General features: G+C 40.1%; 1 protein-coding gene across 1 annotated transcript in view; it reads right to left on the reverse strand.

The window, feature by feature from the left end:
* SYNE2 (spectrin repeat containing nuclear envelope protein 2) overlaps positions 1-18417 on the reverse strand; it is a 158915-nt gene that overhangs the window by 123792 nt on the left and 16706 nt on the right. The window contains exons 10-28 of the mRNA XM_077180797.1: positions 17951-18088; positions 16945-17109; positions 14944-15056; positions 14088-14244; positions 12416-12506; positions 12069-12256; positions 11740-11904; positions 10297-10470; positions 7936-8094; positions 7511-7684; positions 6465-6590; positions 6152-6307; positions 5297-5508; positions 4977-5052; positions 4257-4375; positions 3544-3667; positions 2529-2689; positions 1943-2093; positions 183-772 (exon numbers count right to left, since the gene is read on the reverse strand). Coding sequence (XP_077036912.1) covers positions 183-772; positions 1943-2093; positions 2529-2689; positions 3544-3667; positions 4257-4375; positions 4977-5052; positions 5297-5508; positions 6152-6307; positions 6465-6590; positions 7511-7684; positions 7936-8094; positions 10297-10470; positions 11740-11904; positions 12069-12256; positions 12416-12506; positions 14088-14244; positions 14944-15056; positions 16945-17109; positions 17951-18088 — 3239 coding nt within the window. The remainder of the gene's footprint in view (positions 1-182; positions 773-1942; positions 2094-2528; positions 2690-3543; positions 3668-4256; positions 4376-4976; positions 5053-5296; positions 5509-6151; positions 6308-6464; positions 6591-7510; positions 7685-7935; positions 8095-10296; positions 10471-11739; positions 11905-12068; positions 12257-12415; positions 12507-14087; positions 14245-14943; positions 15057-16944; positions 17110-17950; positions 18089-18417) is intronic.

Here is an 18417-nt window from a genome sequence, read left to right on the forward strand (position 1 = left end):
GAGTTTGAAAGAAAAAAAAATGGAGGCTTCCTTTTTTAGGCTGTGATGGAACAAATAAAACAAACTCACAGCTACTGTCAATGTTCTACAGATACTTCAAATTTCAGTGCTCTCCTGCAGAGGGGACCCAGGCTGACTCCACTGAAATTATGAAATGAAAAGAGCTTTAAAAAATAATTCACCTTTTCTGAATAGCTGGAATTGTTGGATCCTTCAAGCCTATTTTGTTGATTCTGTCCCGTAGATCCTGAATGGTTTTAAGGAGTTCACTGTTTTTTCTGGAGAAAGTCTTGTGTAAGTCTTTTTCTTCTGTAGGCACCTGCTCTCTTGAGGGATCATAAATGGCATTTAGCTTTTTGGATAAAGCCCGAACAAGTTTTTCGCACCAAGTCTTTCTCCCATGATCAGCATCTTCCAGACAGATATTAGCACTCTTCAGGCGCTCATCCAGACATTTGGCCTCTTCTGCCAGATGAGAAACCTCCTGAGCAGCCTCCCTCAAAACTTTTCCCTGCATTTCAGGTTGATCTGGGAGAGATGTGATGGAAGACTGGATCTTCCTCAGGGAGGCCATAAAAGTTTCCAGATCTTTCAGGACAGCCTCACGGATCTGCATTTTATGGCGCATTTCTTCAAGCTGCTTTTGACAGTTAATTATAACTTTTCTTGCAGCTTGCAGGTCTAATGGATTCACTTCATCCCCTGCTGAACTGTCTAGGTGTTCCAACTGTTTGCACTCTTCAATTTGTTCTAATATGCATCTCTGCAGCATCTGAAATTCAGAGAATGACCAAAAGTGTTAGCAAGTGAAAGAAAACATATATCCTGCATTCAAGCTGAACCTATGACTGAAAACCAAATTATAATAGCAGTAAAAAAGTATGCTAAACAGGATGGGTAAGATAGAAAACCTATTCTGGATGTCAGTGGAGGGAAGGAAAAAGAACAAAATAATCAAATAAAATGGTATTCCACACACAGGAAATTTGATCAGCACTACAGAAAGCTCAAGACTCCTTCCTGCAATCAGACAAGAAGGAGAGAAAGATGATGATAGTCCTGGGACTGAAAGCAGCAGGCTCTCACAGCAGGACATCAGCCAGAGCACAGGCAACCACAGAGATATTTATCACTCTGCCATCTTTCAGTTCTTTATGCTATACTTTTGGAGCAGACTTCCATGCATTCAAAAATCTCCTGGTGCAGCCTGCAGACTCTCTGGCTGCAGCCCTCAAAGAGCAGCAGGTCAGGGCTGTGAAAGCCCAGATGTGCAGAGAGCTGGGCAAAAATTCTGGGCCCTTGCAACCAAAACTGGTCAGACAGAGCACACATGCTGTCTGCCCTACAGCTTGAGAGACCTAAACCCTACTGCATTGGAGAGCCAAGGACAGACAAATGCAAACTTTCAGTTCTGTGTAGCTGTCAGTGTGCTCAGCCCAGAGGGCAAGCCAAGAATAAAACAGAATTCACCCTGCCCAGTGGGCCAGGGCCTGGGCATCAGATACTGATAGGAGGTGAACAATTACTGCACCCACATTGAGCTTCCAAAGCCATCCTGAGCTGTGCTCAGATACTGCAGCAGATGTGACACAAGGTAGCTTGGCTGAGCTCATAAATTAACAGTGCATTACGTGCATGACTCCACAAAATGATATAAGGCCAAGTGGGAACACCACAAATCTGCATCAAAAAAAGATCCTAACCTAAATGAAATGTTCACAACAATGGCTTTCACAACAGAACCTACTGAGGGTCCCTGGCTTGTTCTACAGGACCAACAATGTTTAAAACACAGGGACTAAAATGCCACTAGAGATTTTAGAAGGTTTGGGAAGTCTTGTCAGCAGCCCTAACCTCCTAAATGAAAATCCTATGAAGTTCTCTGCTTCCTAGATATTAAAACCTATCCTTGCTAGGGTGTGGTCTCTGCATCTTCCCTTACCTTCAGTTCACTCTCAGGAAGGTCCCAGTCCATCAGACTAAACTGGTGGATATATTTGTTCTTCAGCCATTCATCTACTAATTGACAGACAGAGATGGAATGATCTTCTGTTTGCAAAACAATTTCCACAGCAGCCCTTAAAGAACTTGCTCTGCAAGAAAGGTAACAAAACATGAACTGGGAAAGCAAGCAAGAAAAGACACTCAATATTTTTAAGCACAAAAAGCCACAAAAATAATGTAACTGTCTAACAGATCTAATCCTCCCCCCTCCCAAGGTTAGATGAGTTTTTCTCTGATTAATGAGAAAAGCAATGTGAATCACTGTTAATTTAACCAAAAGATGAAAGGAAATAACAGCAATAAATGGGAATATTGCACAGTTATGTCACAAAGATCTGTCTCTCATCTTCTTGGGGAGACTCACACTATCTTCCATGTGTATATGAATAAAGAAAAATTAATTTTTTGCAATGAAGAAAAGGTTAAAAATGTGCAGCTATTTTCTGCAACACACATTATTCCCTTCACAACATACACAATTAGTTATAATTCCTTAGCTAATACCATAAAGTGTTATTTTATACCTGATACTTATACTATCCTGAAGTTCTTTCCACTCGCTTTGTAGCTTGTTTCTTGCCTCAGAGAGAGCAGCCTGCTGCACTTCAGACACAAGATTTTCTAAGGTAGATGAGATCTTTTCCAATTCTTTCCAACCAGACGTGAATTCCATGTCTATCATTGCCTAGAAGACAAGCAGTTCTAATGCATTAACACAATCCTGTATTTCTCAGTGGACATTTCATAAAACTAGTCACCAGAGTCTCTACAAAAACAGTGAAAACATCATCTGAAAGTAAGATTATCTACTGCCTTTTTTCTCCTTCAAGACCCAGCTTTTAGCTGCATGCAAATTTCCAGTAACATTTTACAGTGACAATTTCCATGTCAGATATATGCCTTGGCTACATTTCATAAAAGGGTCAATAAATAACAGGCCAGGCATTCTTACTACAAGAATGAAAATATCTCCACCTAGCTATGTTCAGAAGAAAAACAAATGTAGAACTGAACCAAGTTCTGAGATTTTTGATAAGGCTTTGTAGTCCTTTCAAGAAAGGCCATGAAAAATTGCAGTAATAAACTTTTCAGCATCAACTCTGTGCCTTTTGCTGTTGCCTTAAGGATCTCACAAACCTAACCAAGTTTTATGTGTCCTGGAACAGCTCCATTCTGCACAAACACCACTTGGTGGTTCAACTCTGATGACTCCTGCAGCCCCAGCCATCTCTGCTGACAAACAAAAAGCTCCTTTCTGCAGTTTTTTTCCCATTACACCTATTTCAGCCTGCAGACAACAAACCCAGAGCCACCAATTTCTTCTTTTCTTTTAGTAACACCTGAAAAACTGCAGTGCTAGGCAGCAATGCAGTTCTGTTGAATCCTAAATCCTTGATTTCCCTTCTTCTAACACATATGGTTGCAAGGATGCTGCTCTTCCCTTGGCAATATATGATATATGTAACAGAGAAGTGAGAGCTCTACATGAGAAAATAACAATTTGGGCACCAGGTATATTTTTAAAAGATGAATACTTGCCTCTAGTTCAAGCAGCTTAAACTTAAGGGATGAAGTGTCTTTTATTTCAGCAGTAAAGTCAGATGCTACTTTATCTCTGCTGTGACGTAGAAGTTCCTCCAGGTTACTTCTCTGTGTGTTAAAGCTGAGGAAAGATGCAAACATTTTCAGAGAGAATATTACTTTTAATTAAATAGAACATCTCAGGGTATGGGACTCACTGATCAACAGAGTGCCATAAAAAAATAAGCACAGTCTATTGCAAGTACATATTTTATTTAAGTCCAAGATGAATGAATAATGTATAATTGAGCAACATATTAAACAGATTGCTCATATGGCTAATCTTCAAATCTAAATGCCAGCCTACATTCTCTAAATTTACAAAAGTAGAAGTATCAGTTCTCTAAAAAACTTGACACATTTCTTTATTTTACAATATTTGAAGTTATTAGTAAGGCAGATGCAGACTTTCCTAGCCCAAGAAAATGAGTAAAACATTCATAGCTAAAAATGTTCTTGCTACAAAATCCTAATGCTCAAAGCATTTAGTTACTGTAGTGCTTCCCTATAAATTACAGATCAATATTCAGTAAACTGTAGCAGAAAAAAGAACAGGGTTCTGCATAGCAAAAATGCACCTCATGTTTGGTACATTCAATGAATTTGTGAGCTAATTTGTCTAGCACAGCATCATACCTTAACAACCATGCATTTTCTCCTTTAAAAATTACCTCTCTAACAAAGCTGGTATGGCCAAATCACCATCTTCCTCAAACTCATCTGCACAGCTTTCTCCATTGTGGTGTTTCACATCTGGTTCCAAAACTGCATCTGCAGCAGGCCTTGAGGTCTGAGTAGAAATAAAAAGGGTGACAGTGACCTCCACAATATCCTGTGTAATACACAGCAAAGCCTAACAATCATCTATGAGCTCCTGAAGGAAGGGATTGCTTGATGTGGCCCAGAGGAGATGAGAGAGGCCATTCATGAATTCAAGATGTGTTTGAACTCAATCATGAGCCCAAAGAGCAAATTTTGGAATACTTGTAGCCAGCTCACCCATTTTTTTCACAGATACAGAGAAATGCCTCCAACTCTTCACTAGGACTCTCTCTGTCCTCTAAAAATTGTTCATATTACTGGGACATTACAGAGGATTTTCACTTGAACACAGCTTCCCACATAACCTTTCCACCTGAAAATGACTTTTTTGCAAAATATAATTCCAGTCTGGAGGCTCACATCTCAGGATGCCCAGCCCTGCTGCTTGTATGCTAATTTTTATTATTTACTTAGTCTCCATTCACAAGCACAGTGGGGTTTGGATTTCTGACCAGAGGCCCAAGGTCTTATCACAATAAAAACAGTAAGAGAAATAAACACTTTCTCCTCCTGCAATGACCTCCCTTTGACAGAGCACTGTTTTCCATCAGTAAGTCTGGACTTCTTACCTCCTCTACCATAAGGCTGTCAACTTCTTGAGAAGCACCAGACTCTCCTCCATTCTCAGAAGCCAAAATGGAGTTCCTACAAGAACAAAACATTAAATACAAAGAGAAAAAAAAATCCTAGCTCAATGTTTAAAACAGTGCAGCTGTGTTGAAGGATAATCAAACATTGTACTTGCCAGTTTATGAAACTTAATACTTTAAGTGTTTAAATGCACAGCTGGCCACAGTAATGTACTACCAAAACACAACAGAGTATCCCAAAATTTATGTGTAAAAATGATTTCTATAAAGCTACAACACCCCATGGCTCAGCCACCCACCCTTTCTGAGGAGGCTGTCCTTTTCCAACACGAGCCAGCAGTGCTGTGTAAGTGTCTGCCACCATTTGTTGAACCTTTTCTAGCCTTTTTTCACAGTCTGCAGTGAGTGTCTGTATCCCCGGGACAGTTTCTTCTGAGAGTTTTGCCAATGTTTTAAGGTCTTCCAAAGACTTGTTAAGTTCCTTCATGCTGCCTTCATGTGAAAAAAAGGCCTAAACAAAGAAAAATCAATATAATAAGCCCATGCTAAAACACCAGGATAAGAAATTATTCTCATGTATTTTTTAATACTTCCATTATCTTCTTGGTTGGGTGCTCCTAAAAGTCTAAACTGTCAAACCAAGGAACATACACTTATTTTCTCTTGGTTCTTAGCTAGAAATTAAATTAGGATTGCTGGCAACATGTTCTCAACTAAATTCAGAGGACTACACTGACTCTTGCTCGATTTAGAAATTCATTACGTTCTACAATTTTTAATTTTGGTCCCAAGTCTTCTTCACCCTGACATCTGACAGAAGTGTCCTACTGACTACAGAAAAAGTAGAATGTTTTTAAAATATTCCTTGTCAATTATTATAATTCCTAGAGGGAATTCAAGATACACTAAAAACGTGGGAGAAAAAATGGAAAAAGGATACCACCTACTTAACAAGGGGGTAATTCTAAAAGTCTGCAAGAACACTAATATCTGCAATCAAAAAAGGTAAAGAAATAATTTTGGTGGCCTCTTTGCTCTGTGTTTACATAACACAGAGCACAGGGGCCCTGCTCCACAGGTAATGAACCCAAAAAGGAGGAAGAAGGACAGCAAAGCATTCACAAATAGAGACAGAAAAGGAATGTGTCAGGTACCTCATGCTCCTTCATGAGCCCTTTGGTTTTATCCAAACTTAGGAGTTTCTTCTCTTTGCCTAACTGCTTATTGATTTTTTTTAAAGTTGCATTAAATTTCTTTTTTTCCCTTTCTGCAATGAGCTGGACATAGGATACAATTTCCTGACGAACTGCCTGCAAAATACAAAGCACGTTGTTCCCATGAGATGGAGAGACAGTGTTACTCAGCAAGTAAAACACCAGAATACACTGTGACAAGAAAAAATTTGCTTTCAAAGATGCCAGGCCTAATGAGAACAGACAGTGGATTCTCATTCCTGCATTATCTCACCTCCCATCTCCTACGAACATCATCTTCCACCACCAGCTTCTCATGGTCAGATGAAATATTTTTCAGCAGTTCAGCTGCTTTCAAAAATTTGTCAAGAACTTTATTGTCCAGAGCATTAAAAGCTTCCTAAAAAAAAAATCCAAAACAAAACCCAGACATCATAATGAAAACCAAACAGAACTGAATGCAACTCATTTAACTAACAAAATGACATTGGTAGCATGTAAAACCTGTGAATAAATCAATGTGTACATCACACATATGGGGTCTGTGGTTCTGCTGTGGGTGGGTACAAGGGCATTCTCCATCCCTGTGTATCTGCAAAAGCTTGCAAATCAATGGATGCTTTATGGAGAAAAGCAGGTGCTGCTTTTGTAACAACATTTAGGGGAAAATTTGGTACCAAAGACAAAAGATGAAGGTCACTGAACTCTGCCTCTTCCCTAGGGAATACCTGAGGCCATGTCCCGTGGGTGTGAGCAGAGAAAAGGTGAAAGGTCTCCATCAGCACCATGGGATCCTCCAGGATGGCCTGGAATGAGCTCTCTGCCCCTCCTGCCACATGGTCACCCAGCCCTCTCTGCCAGACCAGGCAACACAGATTTTGGGCACTTCCATCTCCAAAACCCCTTTAAGAGATCCACATTTTGAGACAGGACATTTGATTTACCAACTACCCTCTGGGAAAAAGAGGAGATTTAGTATTTATAATAACCTGCCCAAGAATTCAGACATGTCATTCTTGATGGGAAGCTTAATTATTGATCAGGCAAAAGAAAAAAAAAAAAAAAAAAAGCTGTAGTTCTGAAAATTATGAGTTCTGATGGAATAATTTAGGACAGGGCACTGAATAAACTGCCATACAGATTTATACTCCTTCATTCAAGTTGTCTGCCACGTTAATAAAGTGCTAAATCAGAAAACTGAGCAAAACATTATTAGTTACCAAAAAACAAAAAGGTCAGTATTTTTCTTACTTCAGACTTTTAGAGACCACATAGCCCTCAGAAGTACTCAGATTCAGCTGGCTGAGAGTACACACCCACCTCATATCTTGAAATACATTCTTCAGGACTTAATTTTTGACTGACAAGCTCCACAGCCTTCGAAATGGAGGCCTCAAGTTCTTTCTGGGATTCTTCAAAATTGAGCAAAGCCTCCTTCTCTGAGGGTCTTTTCTCAGATTTGGACAAGATGTTGTTCAGGTCACCCATGACAGCCTTGGAAGAAAAAGACTTTTCAGAACACACTTGAGAGTCAGTAATTAGACAGAGTTATTGATTCATAATATCACTAAAGTTTCTCAAGTTGAGATACTGATCTTGGAAACGTTCTAGATTTTGCCCTGACAAGAGTCTGGGAGACTGATTCCAATAGTACAGAACCTTTTCTATTTCACATGACTGACAAAGAGTTTTCCATACTCTGCAATGGTAAAATTAGAGATATCTGTGTGTTTATAAACAAGTACCTCTACTTTGTCTCTGGCTTCTTTAATTCGTGCCTCCAGCCCAGTGGTGTGAGAATGCTGCTGAAACACCTGACTTGAAACATTTTGCCTCAGGGATTGCAGTATCTCTTCTGCTGCCACAACTTGGTCTTGGCACGAGGATCCTCTTGCAGCCAAACTCTGGGTTGAACAAAAAGCATTAGAAGCCTTTCCAAGTGTTTATTTGCCTTTTTGTTTAAACAGAGTGAAAAAGCCAGCTTTGATCATGGATGGTTTACTCGGTAAAGGAAAGCCTCACATTCCAGTGATGGTCAGGGTACTACACTGTAAAATCTCTGTGTGGAGAGAAAGAAATTTGCTGCCATCCACAGGGGATTCTGTTTGCTGAAGCAATTTCTTTCTGTCAGTGCAACACCTCCTGTGTCTTTGCCATAGAGCCAATCAGATGTGTTTTTAAAACGTGCTCTCTCATCCAAGCAGCTTCCCAAATGAAACCACACATTTGGATATGCAGCATCTGATCATGAAGTCATCCAAAGTGAGCACACACCAAGGCTCAGATTTCCTTGTAGTATTCAGCACTGCAAGGCAGGAAAGCAGCTGGGTGCTCTGCATGCAGGAGCAGTGTGCCATGTTTGAATATTTATCATGAAAAGTCCTTATTAGAGCTGCTTCTATCTATGAATATTCAACACATTTCTCCTGTCTGAAGTTGTCAATTAGCATTCTCCTAATCATAATCAGAGCTTTATTCTGGATCTTGACCTATTGTACTGCAGGTAACGAGTGACCTGATCTCTCCTTCCCCCAGACATGGAGGTACAATGCCAGCCACATGTTTGGAGGCTGTATTTCAGGGTGTCCTTTGTTATTTCAGGGGTTTTTTTACAAACTAGAGTCACACTGCAAAATGAGGCTTATTTTATAAACATATTCCTGTGATTACAAAAAGATCAACAGATCCTTTTCATCTCTCACACTTCCAAATCTGTCAGGTAAATGTTGCAGTAAAAAGAGACAGGACTTCTGGTTCTTCCTGCAGAAAAGCTGAATTTTTATTGCATAGTTCATATTTTCATAGGAATATCAGAGGGCACTGTGTTCAAGCTAACTGGTTAACAATACACAGATACTCAGTTTATTGGTTGGTAAATGGCTAGGGTGCATGTTTATTAAACTTCTCTATTTTTGGTTAGTTTACATAATTTCTTCATGGATTCTCATGGGACAGACTCTTTGTTTTTGTAGGTGTGAACAGTTCTCTTACCAGAATAGATTGTTGTGTTAACTGATTCTCATTTTCATGATTTTTTCACATGGGAACTTAGAAGCTAGTTGCTAGCTTAGCTAGAGTAGTAGGGCTTAAACTAATTTTTTTTACAAGACTTTTCTTTTGTAAGGCATTACCTATATGCAGCAGCTAAACACTGCAAGAAGGCACAAAGCAAGAGAAAACTAACACAGATTCTAGTGCACAGTTACTGTATATAGATTAAATGAAATAAAGATTATTTCTGTTTATATACAGCAGTTACACACAGGAGTTTCAATGAAACCTCCTGGTGGTCATCTTCACACCATCAGGTTATACAGGGCCTGTTGCAGAACTAGTAAAGGCAACATAAGACAGTGCTTCAACTTTTTCAGTGCAAAGATTGGCATCTTTATTGTGTCTTACCTTCACTGGCAGGTGAAGAAAATAAATCAGACTTTGTACTGAAGCTGCTGAGTTATATACACAGATTTTCACCTGCCATCTGCTGGGAGCTGGGGGTAATCCCAGGCAGAGAGATGTGGGAAAACATAGTGACTAGTGGAATTTATTGTTAGAAGTTAATTTGTGGTCTTTGTGGATATTTAGAACAACTGCCTATGAGATTCCCAAATAACCCCACACGCTGCTGAAAATACTTCCAAGTATCCCAATTTTTGATGGGTAAGCCTTGAACACAGCCAAGGTGTCCCAAACCTCCTCCCTCCCATCTACATTGGAGGGTAGATGATCAAAGTGCTGTGTGACCAGGGGAACTACTCAAATTGGCAACTTGCAGAGAGCTCTGATCTGCTCCAAGTGCTCTGCTGGACAGGAGTAATTAATATCCCTCAAGAACAAGCTGCTGATCAGTGGCACCAACAGCATTTCATTGGCACCTGCTGGTCAGCTGGACACACTGAGGGTGGAGGATTCACTCACAGCTCATCTGGGAGTGATCCTGAGAAATAACAACAAGGCACAAGCACTGTCTTGACTTTTTACAAGTATTACAGCACAAAATCCACATTAAGTTCTGCTTCACTGATGATGCCTCATTTTACCCCAGCCACAAATCCGTGCTGCAAGATGAGAATCTGAGGAACAAGTACTTTAAGCAGCATTTTCACCTGCAAATGTTCCTCCACCTCAGGTTCCACAGGCTCCTCATGACTGATCTTGCTAAGGAGATGTCCCATCTCTGCTGCCCAGCTGTCCACCCCTCCAAGGAGCTCTTCAATTTTCTCCAGGCTCTTTGGAAGCTCCGAGGTCTTTTCAGCGGCATTTGTGCTCTCGTCTCCAAGCTGTCAACAGAGAGCAAGGTAAGATGTTCATTCCCATCATCTCCCCACTGCCCTCCTCCAACACAGTCACCACTTGGGTCACTTCCCAGCACCTCCCAGCTTTAGCACTCAACAGGGATCAAAGGAGAAATAAATGCCAAACATATTGGTAAATAAACCAAGTGAGGCTCAGTTCCTCAGCTCTGAGGGCAGGTGGGACAGCACAACCTGTGCCATCCACCCTGTCCCCTTGTCCCCTCCCCTACAAGCAGCCACACTACTATGGAGAAAAACTCCTGGGCTGCAGCATCTCCCAGCCCACAGCAGGGAATTGTCCAAGAACAGCAGCTGGTGTTGCTCAAATCAAGATCAGGAAGTGTGCTGACATTAATGGTACTGGCAGTCACAGGCCAGAGCTCCAGCATTTGCTCTTGCATTTTATATTAAAAAATAAATATAACATATAAGATAGCCATAATGTCCAAAGCAATGCCACAAAAATACATCAGGAAGTCCTTGAGACCTTAAACAGACTTCTTGCACCTTACTTCTCTGATTCCTTAATATATTACCTTGAGGCATCTCTTATTAGGGGTTTTTCTAGTAAACTCTGGATTTCCTTCACCCTTTGATTGCTTCCTTTGATTTTATTGCATTTTCACTAAGCTCATCTCCTACAAAAAGGTAGCAGTAATCTTTTGCCACCGTTTACTGTCACAGTAGTAGCTTTAATAAACGTCAATGAAAGGCTCAACTCAGAAAATTAACAGTTCTAATATTCCCAGGCAGAGTGAAAATGTCATTCTTGTGAAAGCACTCTAGGGACTGTAATATGTATAACATTAGGCAGGTTGTATAGGGATTTACAGCAGCCTAAAAACCTGTCAAGTGTGCTGGTGAAAAGTTGCACAACCTTAGAAATATCTGTGCAGCAATAATTACTTTCTACCAGCTAAGACAGAGTCTGTAAAATTTAACACAGGAAAATTGATTATTTCCACCCCAAGAACTGAATTAAGAGCTTCATTCTACAATAAGATTTCCTTTTGTAAATGGTTTTGAGATTTCAATTTAAAAATTGAACATTTTCCATCCTGCTATAATGAGAACTTTACTGAGCCACAAAGATTTAGAATGGGATGCTGCTGTGTACTCTGTTCCTCAAGCTTTAAAACTGGCAACCTTGAGTTGACTGAAAGATTGATCCATCTCTGATTAGCAAACTGGTAAATCTAGGGAAGATGACTTTGAAGGCTGCATGGCAAAGAGTAAGAGTAACTTGTAACTCACAAAGTGTGTCCTCTTGATGAACTTTGCCCATCTCCTGTTCAGTTTCTTCAGCTCTTTGGCAATATTTGATCCAACTTGCTCTTTGCTGACTTCAATGAGATGGTTTCCAGCTTCATTCAAGGAACCATGAATCGAATTCCTCTTTGCCAGGATCTCAGCAGGGATCTAGACAGAGGCATTGAAATAATTTTAAGCAGAACCCTGTCAAACATTTATTTCCAAAATGAAAAGCAGAAAAACAACAAGAGCAGCCACTGTGAGATTTAATGTTTTCCTTCCAGAAGGCTTTGATGTATCTCTGTCAAACAAAAAGAAACCCAACCATGTACCTCTTTTGGATCCTCATTTCTGTTTTCTTCTAGCCATGTCTTTAGTAAGTGGATGTTTTCTGTGTAATTACTCCAGGAGGACAGGACTTTGTGTAGGGTGGTGTTTACATTGGAAATATACTCTTTACATGTAGAAATCTTTGACTCCACTGTCTTCAAAAGTTTGCTGATTTCTTGAGGATCTCCAGCTAGGACGTGGAATAGGGATTATTGTTATACAGTTGGGAACAGAGAGGTTAATTATACAGAAACACTGTTTACGTGGAACAGTAGATGGAATTAAAACTGATGGCAGCACTTTACTTCAATATAGAGATCTTCATATCAACTTATGTGCATGAGCTTACCCAAGTCAGGACCACTTATGTTTTTCAAGTCTTCACAGATGTGAGTAGCAGTGTCTAGTTGTGTTTCAAGTTTCTTTTCTTCAATGAAATTCTGCTCAAAGTGAAAAGTAATTGATATTGGTAACACTGAATGACACAAAACTAGGTAAGAAATACAGCTTGGGACACTTTTTTTTTTTGCAATATGAGCCTACAACCTACAGGTTAAATGTGAACTAAGCAAAGCCCACCCAGCAACTCAGCTGCACCCTTTAGTCTGAAACAAACTTGTTCTTTTACTCTGCTTGTGCAGAGAGTAAAGTAAATAGAACCATGAATACCTGAATGCCACTGCCTGAGCCACAGCCCTGCATGAGTCAGGACTGCTTGCTCCAAAAAGTTACAGCCCCAGGGCAATACTGAGAAATGGCATCTAGAACAAGTCAAGCAGAATTTAGTCACGTAAGCCAAAATGTGATGAAAGCAGAAGGTGGGCTTCCCTGCATGCACAGAAACATTGAGGTGCCTCACTTCTGACAGATCAAAGCAAACTGGGGATGGAGAGGGTGAAAGAGGAAGAAATGGGAGCAGAGGAGGAGATTGTGTGTGCACAGGGAGTGAGGGCTGATCCTCAGCCCCTCTCTGAGCTGATCTCACTCCAGCACTCCCCACTCCTACAAATGTTTTGCACCCAGCAGGGTACAAAACAATGTCCCTTGTGACTGTGACAAGCCTGGGCCCTAAACAAGCCCTGAACTCCCTGGCAAAGTTCTGCATTCTATCAGCTTGAGCAAGACCATGAGCCACAACTGTAGAAACAACATGATAATAAGTATTTATGAAACCAACTGAACCAACAAACTCAGCACAGATTAACTCTGCACAACCATCACACCACAGGGTGAGGCTGACACTGCTCAGGAAACTTCTACTTTATACAACCTATTGTTGCCTCCTTCCACAGTACTGAGGCTGGTGAAATTCCCACTAATTTAACTGTGGATTTGCCAGTCTGAAAATCCTCTGAGAAAGTCCACTAAGATGGAATTCACAAGGAATCCCATTAACTGGAGATGGGGATCAGCATTTTCACCTCTGCCTCTACTCTTGATGCAGTATCCTTTGTCAGTATTTGGGGTTGGGCAATCCATCCCCTTCTAAAAGCCTACATCAGTTTCATAACTTGAGTCCAGAACCTGAGCTAAGCATAAAGTGTAATAGAACAAGACAATTCATATTCACCACAAAGCATAAGAGGTAAATAAGCTGGGAAAAGGAAGAGGCAGCAGTGTGAATAATGGGTGGTTTTGAAGAAAGCAACTACTGAACTGCCCCAGAGAGGGTTCTGTGGATTGGAGCTAGGGAAGGGCTGCTACAGCTGGCTCTATAAACAATCTAGAAAGAAAGAAATCTTCACAATAAAGAATAAAAACAGGCAGAGAGAAAATCACAGTCATGGTTTCCATTACTTCTCCAGACTGAAGAAAGAAATCTCATTCATAGCAAAATGCAAGATTTTGGGGGCAAGGAAAGCTTCTAGGGAGGTCTACCTGCCCTTCTTTGAATAAATCTGAAATTTCACCTGTCCACCATGCTTCTACCAACTATAATACCTCCAGATGACTTAGGATTGAATCAAAAAGAGCTGGGAAAGAATTGCCATCAGAGTGTGATACATATACCTGAAACTTACATTCCAATTTTCCAGCAGTGATTCCACAGACTCTTTTGCCCCATATTTCACATCCCAGATATTTAGCTTTAACTTCACCTCATTGGCAATGGCTGAGCACAGTCCATAGTGGTATTCAAGAAAAGTGCTGGGGTTTGTAGAACGAATGTTGCTAAATCTGCAAACAGAAAATAGTTCCAAAAGTTTATTCAAAACCATTGGATACAAAAGGCACTAATGTATCAGGATTTTATCCTGAAAGAATCAAAATTACATATATGTAAACTTTTTTGTTGTTGTTATAACAGGAATTAACAGATAAGATAGCAACAGTTCATTTTTTTAAGCAGCAACAATTGAGCAGTCAATGTTGTCTGCTCAATGTATGAAAAACCTGAAACACCCAAAAAAGGGACATCTGCCCCCTGTATGTCAAAGCATCTCAGGTTATGGATACAGATTCACTGGTCATTTTTTTAAAATATCCTCCAACATATATTTGGGGTAGTACAAGCTATAAATTACAGTGATTTTTAATGGTGGAAATAAAAGTTTAGAGAATCCCTGCCACCAGGGAAATTTTTGCATTGAAAATATTGAGGTTTCCTATCCCTAGTGGTTGTTTCATTTCCCCACTAGCAAAGGGCATCTGAAAAGGTCCTGTTAATGAGCTCTACTCTGTACACACAATTAAACATTCATTGGACCAATGAGAGATCCCTGCCTGCTCCACTTGACAGTCAGCCTGTGTGTTTAGGTGAAAAATGCTTTTTTTTGCAAGGCATGGATAAATTATGTGCTTTGTTCAGAACAGCAGAGCCAGTCAATAGCAGAGCTAGAATACAACATGAAGTAAAGGGAATTTGAGCATCACAACCTTCTTTTCATTTCCTCTAATTTTTCAGGCAAGACTAGTGGCATATTCTTCTCATCTTCATTCTTAAATGACTGAAGGGTGTCCAAGTGAGAATCAAAACAATCCATCAAGCCCTGGGGAGAACAAGACACAGTAATCCATCATTTTGATCTAGAGTATTTCATCTGGGAATCTCCAGCTCACCTGCTGTTAGGGAAGGAGCTATTAAGAACAAGTCAGCACAAGACAATCTCCCAGTGTCTTTACTCATTAAAGTGCAATAAAAGTATTTACCTGAACACCTTTTAAAGTGCACCTTTTAGTGCAATACTACCTAATTTCTCTTATCTCTGTGCATCTACTTAAATATAAGGACCACAGAACTTACACTACTCCTGCTATCAGTTTTTTTCCTGCACCTTCACTATCATCTTTAGGAGAAAAAAAAAAACCATCATTCTAACAGCTTCAGGGTATTAAGCCATTCTTTGCTATCCCTTAGCAAAGACTGACAGCAAAACCTGTTGAATAAATCTATTATGTCACCTGCTCCATAGCTCATTTGACTGCTCAATAAATCTGTGTCTTACACCAGGCTGACAGGGTATCAAATTTACCATTCAATGGCCAGTGTCCCACAACTGGGGAACATTTTACAGGCATGTGTCTCAGCACCAAATTCCCTACCTGAAAATAAAAAAGAACATGTGTTGCACAGAAGATAAGCCTATTTCTCAGTGGCATATTAAAAAAAAAGCTACAAGTTCATTTCTATGTTATAAAATCTGCCACAAAGCATGTTAATGGAAATGGCTAAATCCTGGGACAGCCCTCAACCACAAAAATAGTGCATAGATTTTTAACACTGGATTTTGTAATCTTAACACTGGATCAGTCAGACAGTTATGAGCACTGGTGGATAATTTCCTAGATCTTAAGTAAAATCTGCATTATAAGGTACCACCTTGCCAATATGATCCCTACACACAACATACTAAAAGGGGAAAAAATTTCAGAAGGATGTCTTCCCATCAAAAGAGGATTTGGAAGAAATTAAGCATTAATGTGTCTCTTCTTCTGAAGGAATGACATCATTTTATCTGTATGTTTAATGGGAAAAAATAAATGCCTTAAGAAATGACATCAGTCTCTATCTTATTCTTAAAAATGCTTTAAGTATTTAGGTTGCACAACAAAAATCTTTGATCAAATGGCTAAAGACTGACAAAGCTGTTACCAGTTAAAAAGCCATCTCTCCTACCAGGAACTGACTAGAAACAGTACAACAGAGTAGTGTTATTAAGCCACTTGCAAGAACCTCCACTGCCCATTTTTGAAATTCTCTTTAAGAACAATGTCACAAAAACAGCAAATTTGTTTATAAAAAACCCAAGTATGGCATTATGATCACCAGCCAGGCATCAACACATATACTCTTTCAGAACTTTCAAATTCAAAAGGATGTTTAAACTATTATCTATGCAAATATTTGAAGATCAGAATAAATAACTTGCATGGTACAAAGGTATCAAAATATCCTTTCCTTGAATGGAACTACAGAGTGATTCAGCAAATATTTAACTTTAAACACACAAACTTCTTGAACTATTTAACTTTTAAACACACAAACTTCTTGAACTCCCTGGAATGTAACCTTAAGCTCAAGTGCTATTCTGAATAGGTATGCATTAAGTATAGATTTAAAGATAAAGATGCAATTATCCTGTGTTATTACTTAACAAATAAACAAGTTGCAGGAACCACATAAAAAAGAATAGCATAATTTACTCATTGAGGCAGTACTCAAATTTAATCTCACCCCAGTGAAGTCTGAAACCTGCCTTATAGACCCATGCAGTTATTTAATTAAACTCATAATTCTTCAAAGGTATGTTCAGAAGAGCTTTTCATCTTCAGAAGACAAACATATGCACACCACTTCCCAAAATGTCAAACAGCAATTCCATAACAAGTGCTTTCCCAGGTCAAACTGAAGCAGAATTTCCTTTGTGATCAGCATACCTTAAATATTACAATTATTTCTCTGAAGACAGACATTGCTTTGAATGGGTCCTGTAAATCAGGCAAATCTTCTGCCTGCAGACGTTCCACCTCCTGGAGCCAAGCCTCAATGCTATCCAGAGGGGAGGGCAACATCTGGTCCAGCTTTGCTTTCCACTCGTTAATCTTTAAAAGGAAAACAAGTGGATTAAATCTCTCACTGTTATTTTCTTCCCCATCTCCAAGATGCTGATATAAACTGCATAAACTGGTGCTCAAGACATCCCAGGAACCCACTCCCTCATGCCTGTCAGTGTTCAAAAAAGAGTTTCCAGTGAAGTCAGCTAAAATCAGCCCTCTTTACCTCAAATCCAGGTTTGCTCCCAGTCTGTAACCTCTGCAATACCACACAGAATTAGGTGCTCCTATCCTTGGCTGGTGACCATCCCAAGGCCCAGAAACAGGAAAATTTATAGTGAACTAGTTGCAAAAATAGGGGGGGAAATAGAGATGAACAGCTTTCTGTCTGTCATGGGGCTGACAGGGGAACATCTCTTCCACAAACAGCAATTCCCAGCATGGCCCTACACATCCCAGTTTGAGCCAACACAGCCAACCTCACTGCAAAGCACTGACCAATCAGGCCCCACTAGAGTAGTATCTCTGCTCTGAGCCATAATTATGTCCCAAAATAAACTTTTAAGCATAAATAGGCCAGAAACTTTGATCAGAAGAGTACTCCAGTGCTCCAAGACAACCAGATGCATTTTCAGGGATGTTTCAGTCTTGAGGCTCAGGAGGCAGAAGGGTAACACACAAAAACTCACCTTCTGCCTCCTCCTGGGCACTGAATGCCACTCAGACTGTTTGGACTTCAGGTTCAGGGTCAAACCTCTTTTATCATCCCAAATAAAGCATCATCCCCCCACTTTTCCCAATGCAAGTTCCTGAGGTAGACTTAGGCTTCTTCATCCATCCCACATGCTCATGCTGGTAATGGGGTGAGTGAGAGAGAAATGCCTCTGACCTGAGAGATCACTTTATCCCACTCTTCCCTCATCTGCTGCTGGCCTTCACTCAACTCAGCTTCACCCCTTTTTGATGACAACACAGGCAGAAAGGGGATTTTCTCTTGGTTAAATGTTTCCATAAATGACATCATTTCCTAGAGATAAAAGAGAAATTCACAGAAGACGTCAGATGGAAGCTCACGGAGCCAAGTCCTGCCTTTGAACACACTGCTATGAGTTCCATTAACTTCAAAGGGTGTGATGCATGCAAAGGCAAGACAGCAAGAGGCATTCTTGTCTCCAGGCAATATTTGGGTCTGAAATTATAGGTGCCATTCCATAAGTCTGTATTTAATATAATGTCAGTGCAGTGAGAACACAGTTCTCCCCTCCCAGTAAGAGAAAGGGAAAATTCCTCCTCTCAGAGTTTCCCCATGGGCCACTTTATTACAACTCTGACTACAATATAAGCCAAAGGAAATTT

Source organism: Agelaius phoeniceus, chromosome 6 (genome assembly GCF_051311805.1).
Source record: "Agelaius phoeniceus isolate bAgePho1 chromosome 6, bAgePho1.hap1, whole genome shotgun sequence".
Classification (NCBI taxonomy): domain Eukaryota; kingdom Metazoa; phylum Chordata; class Aves; order Passeriformes; family Icteridae; genus Agelaius; species Agelaius phoeniceus.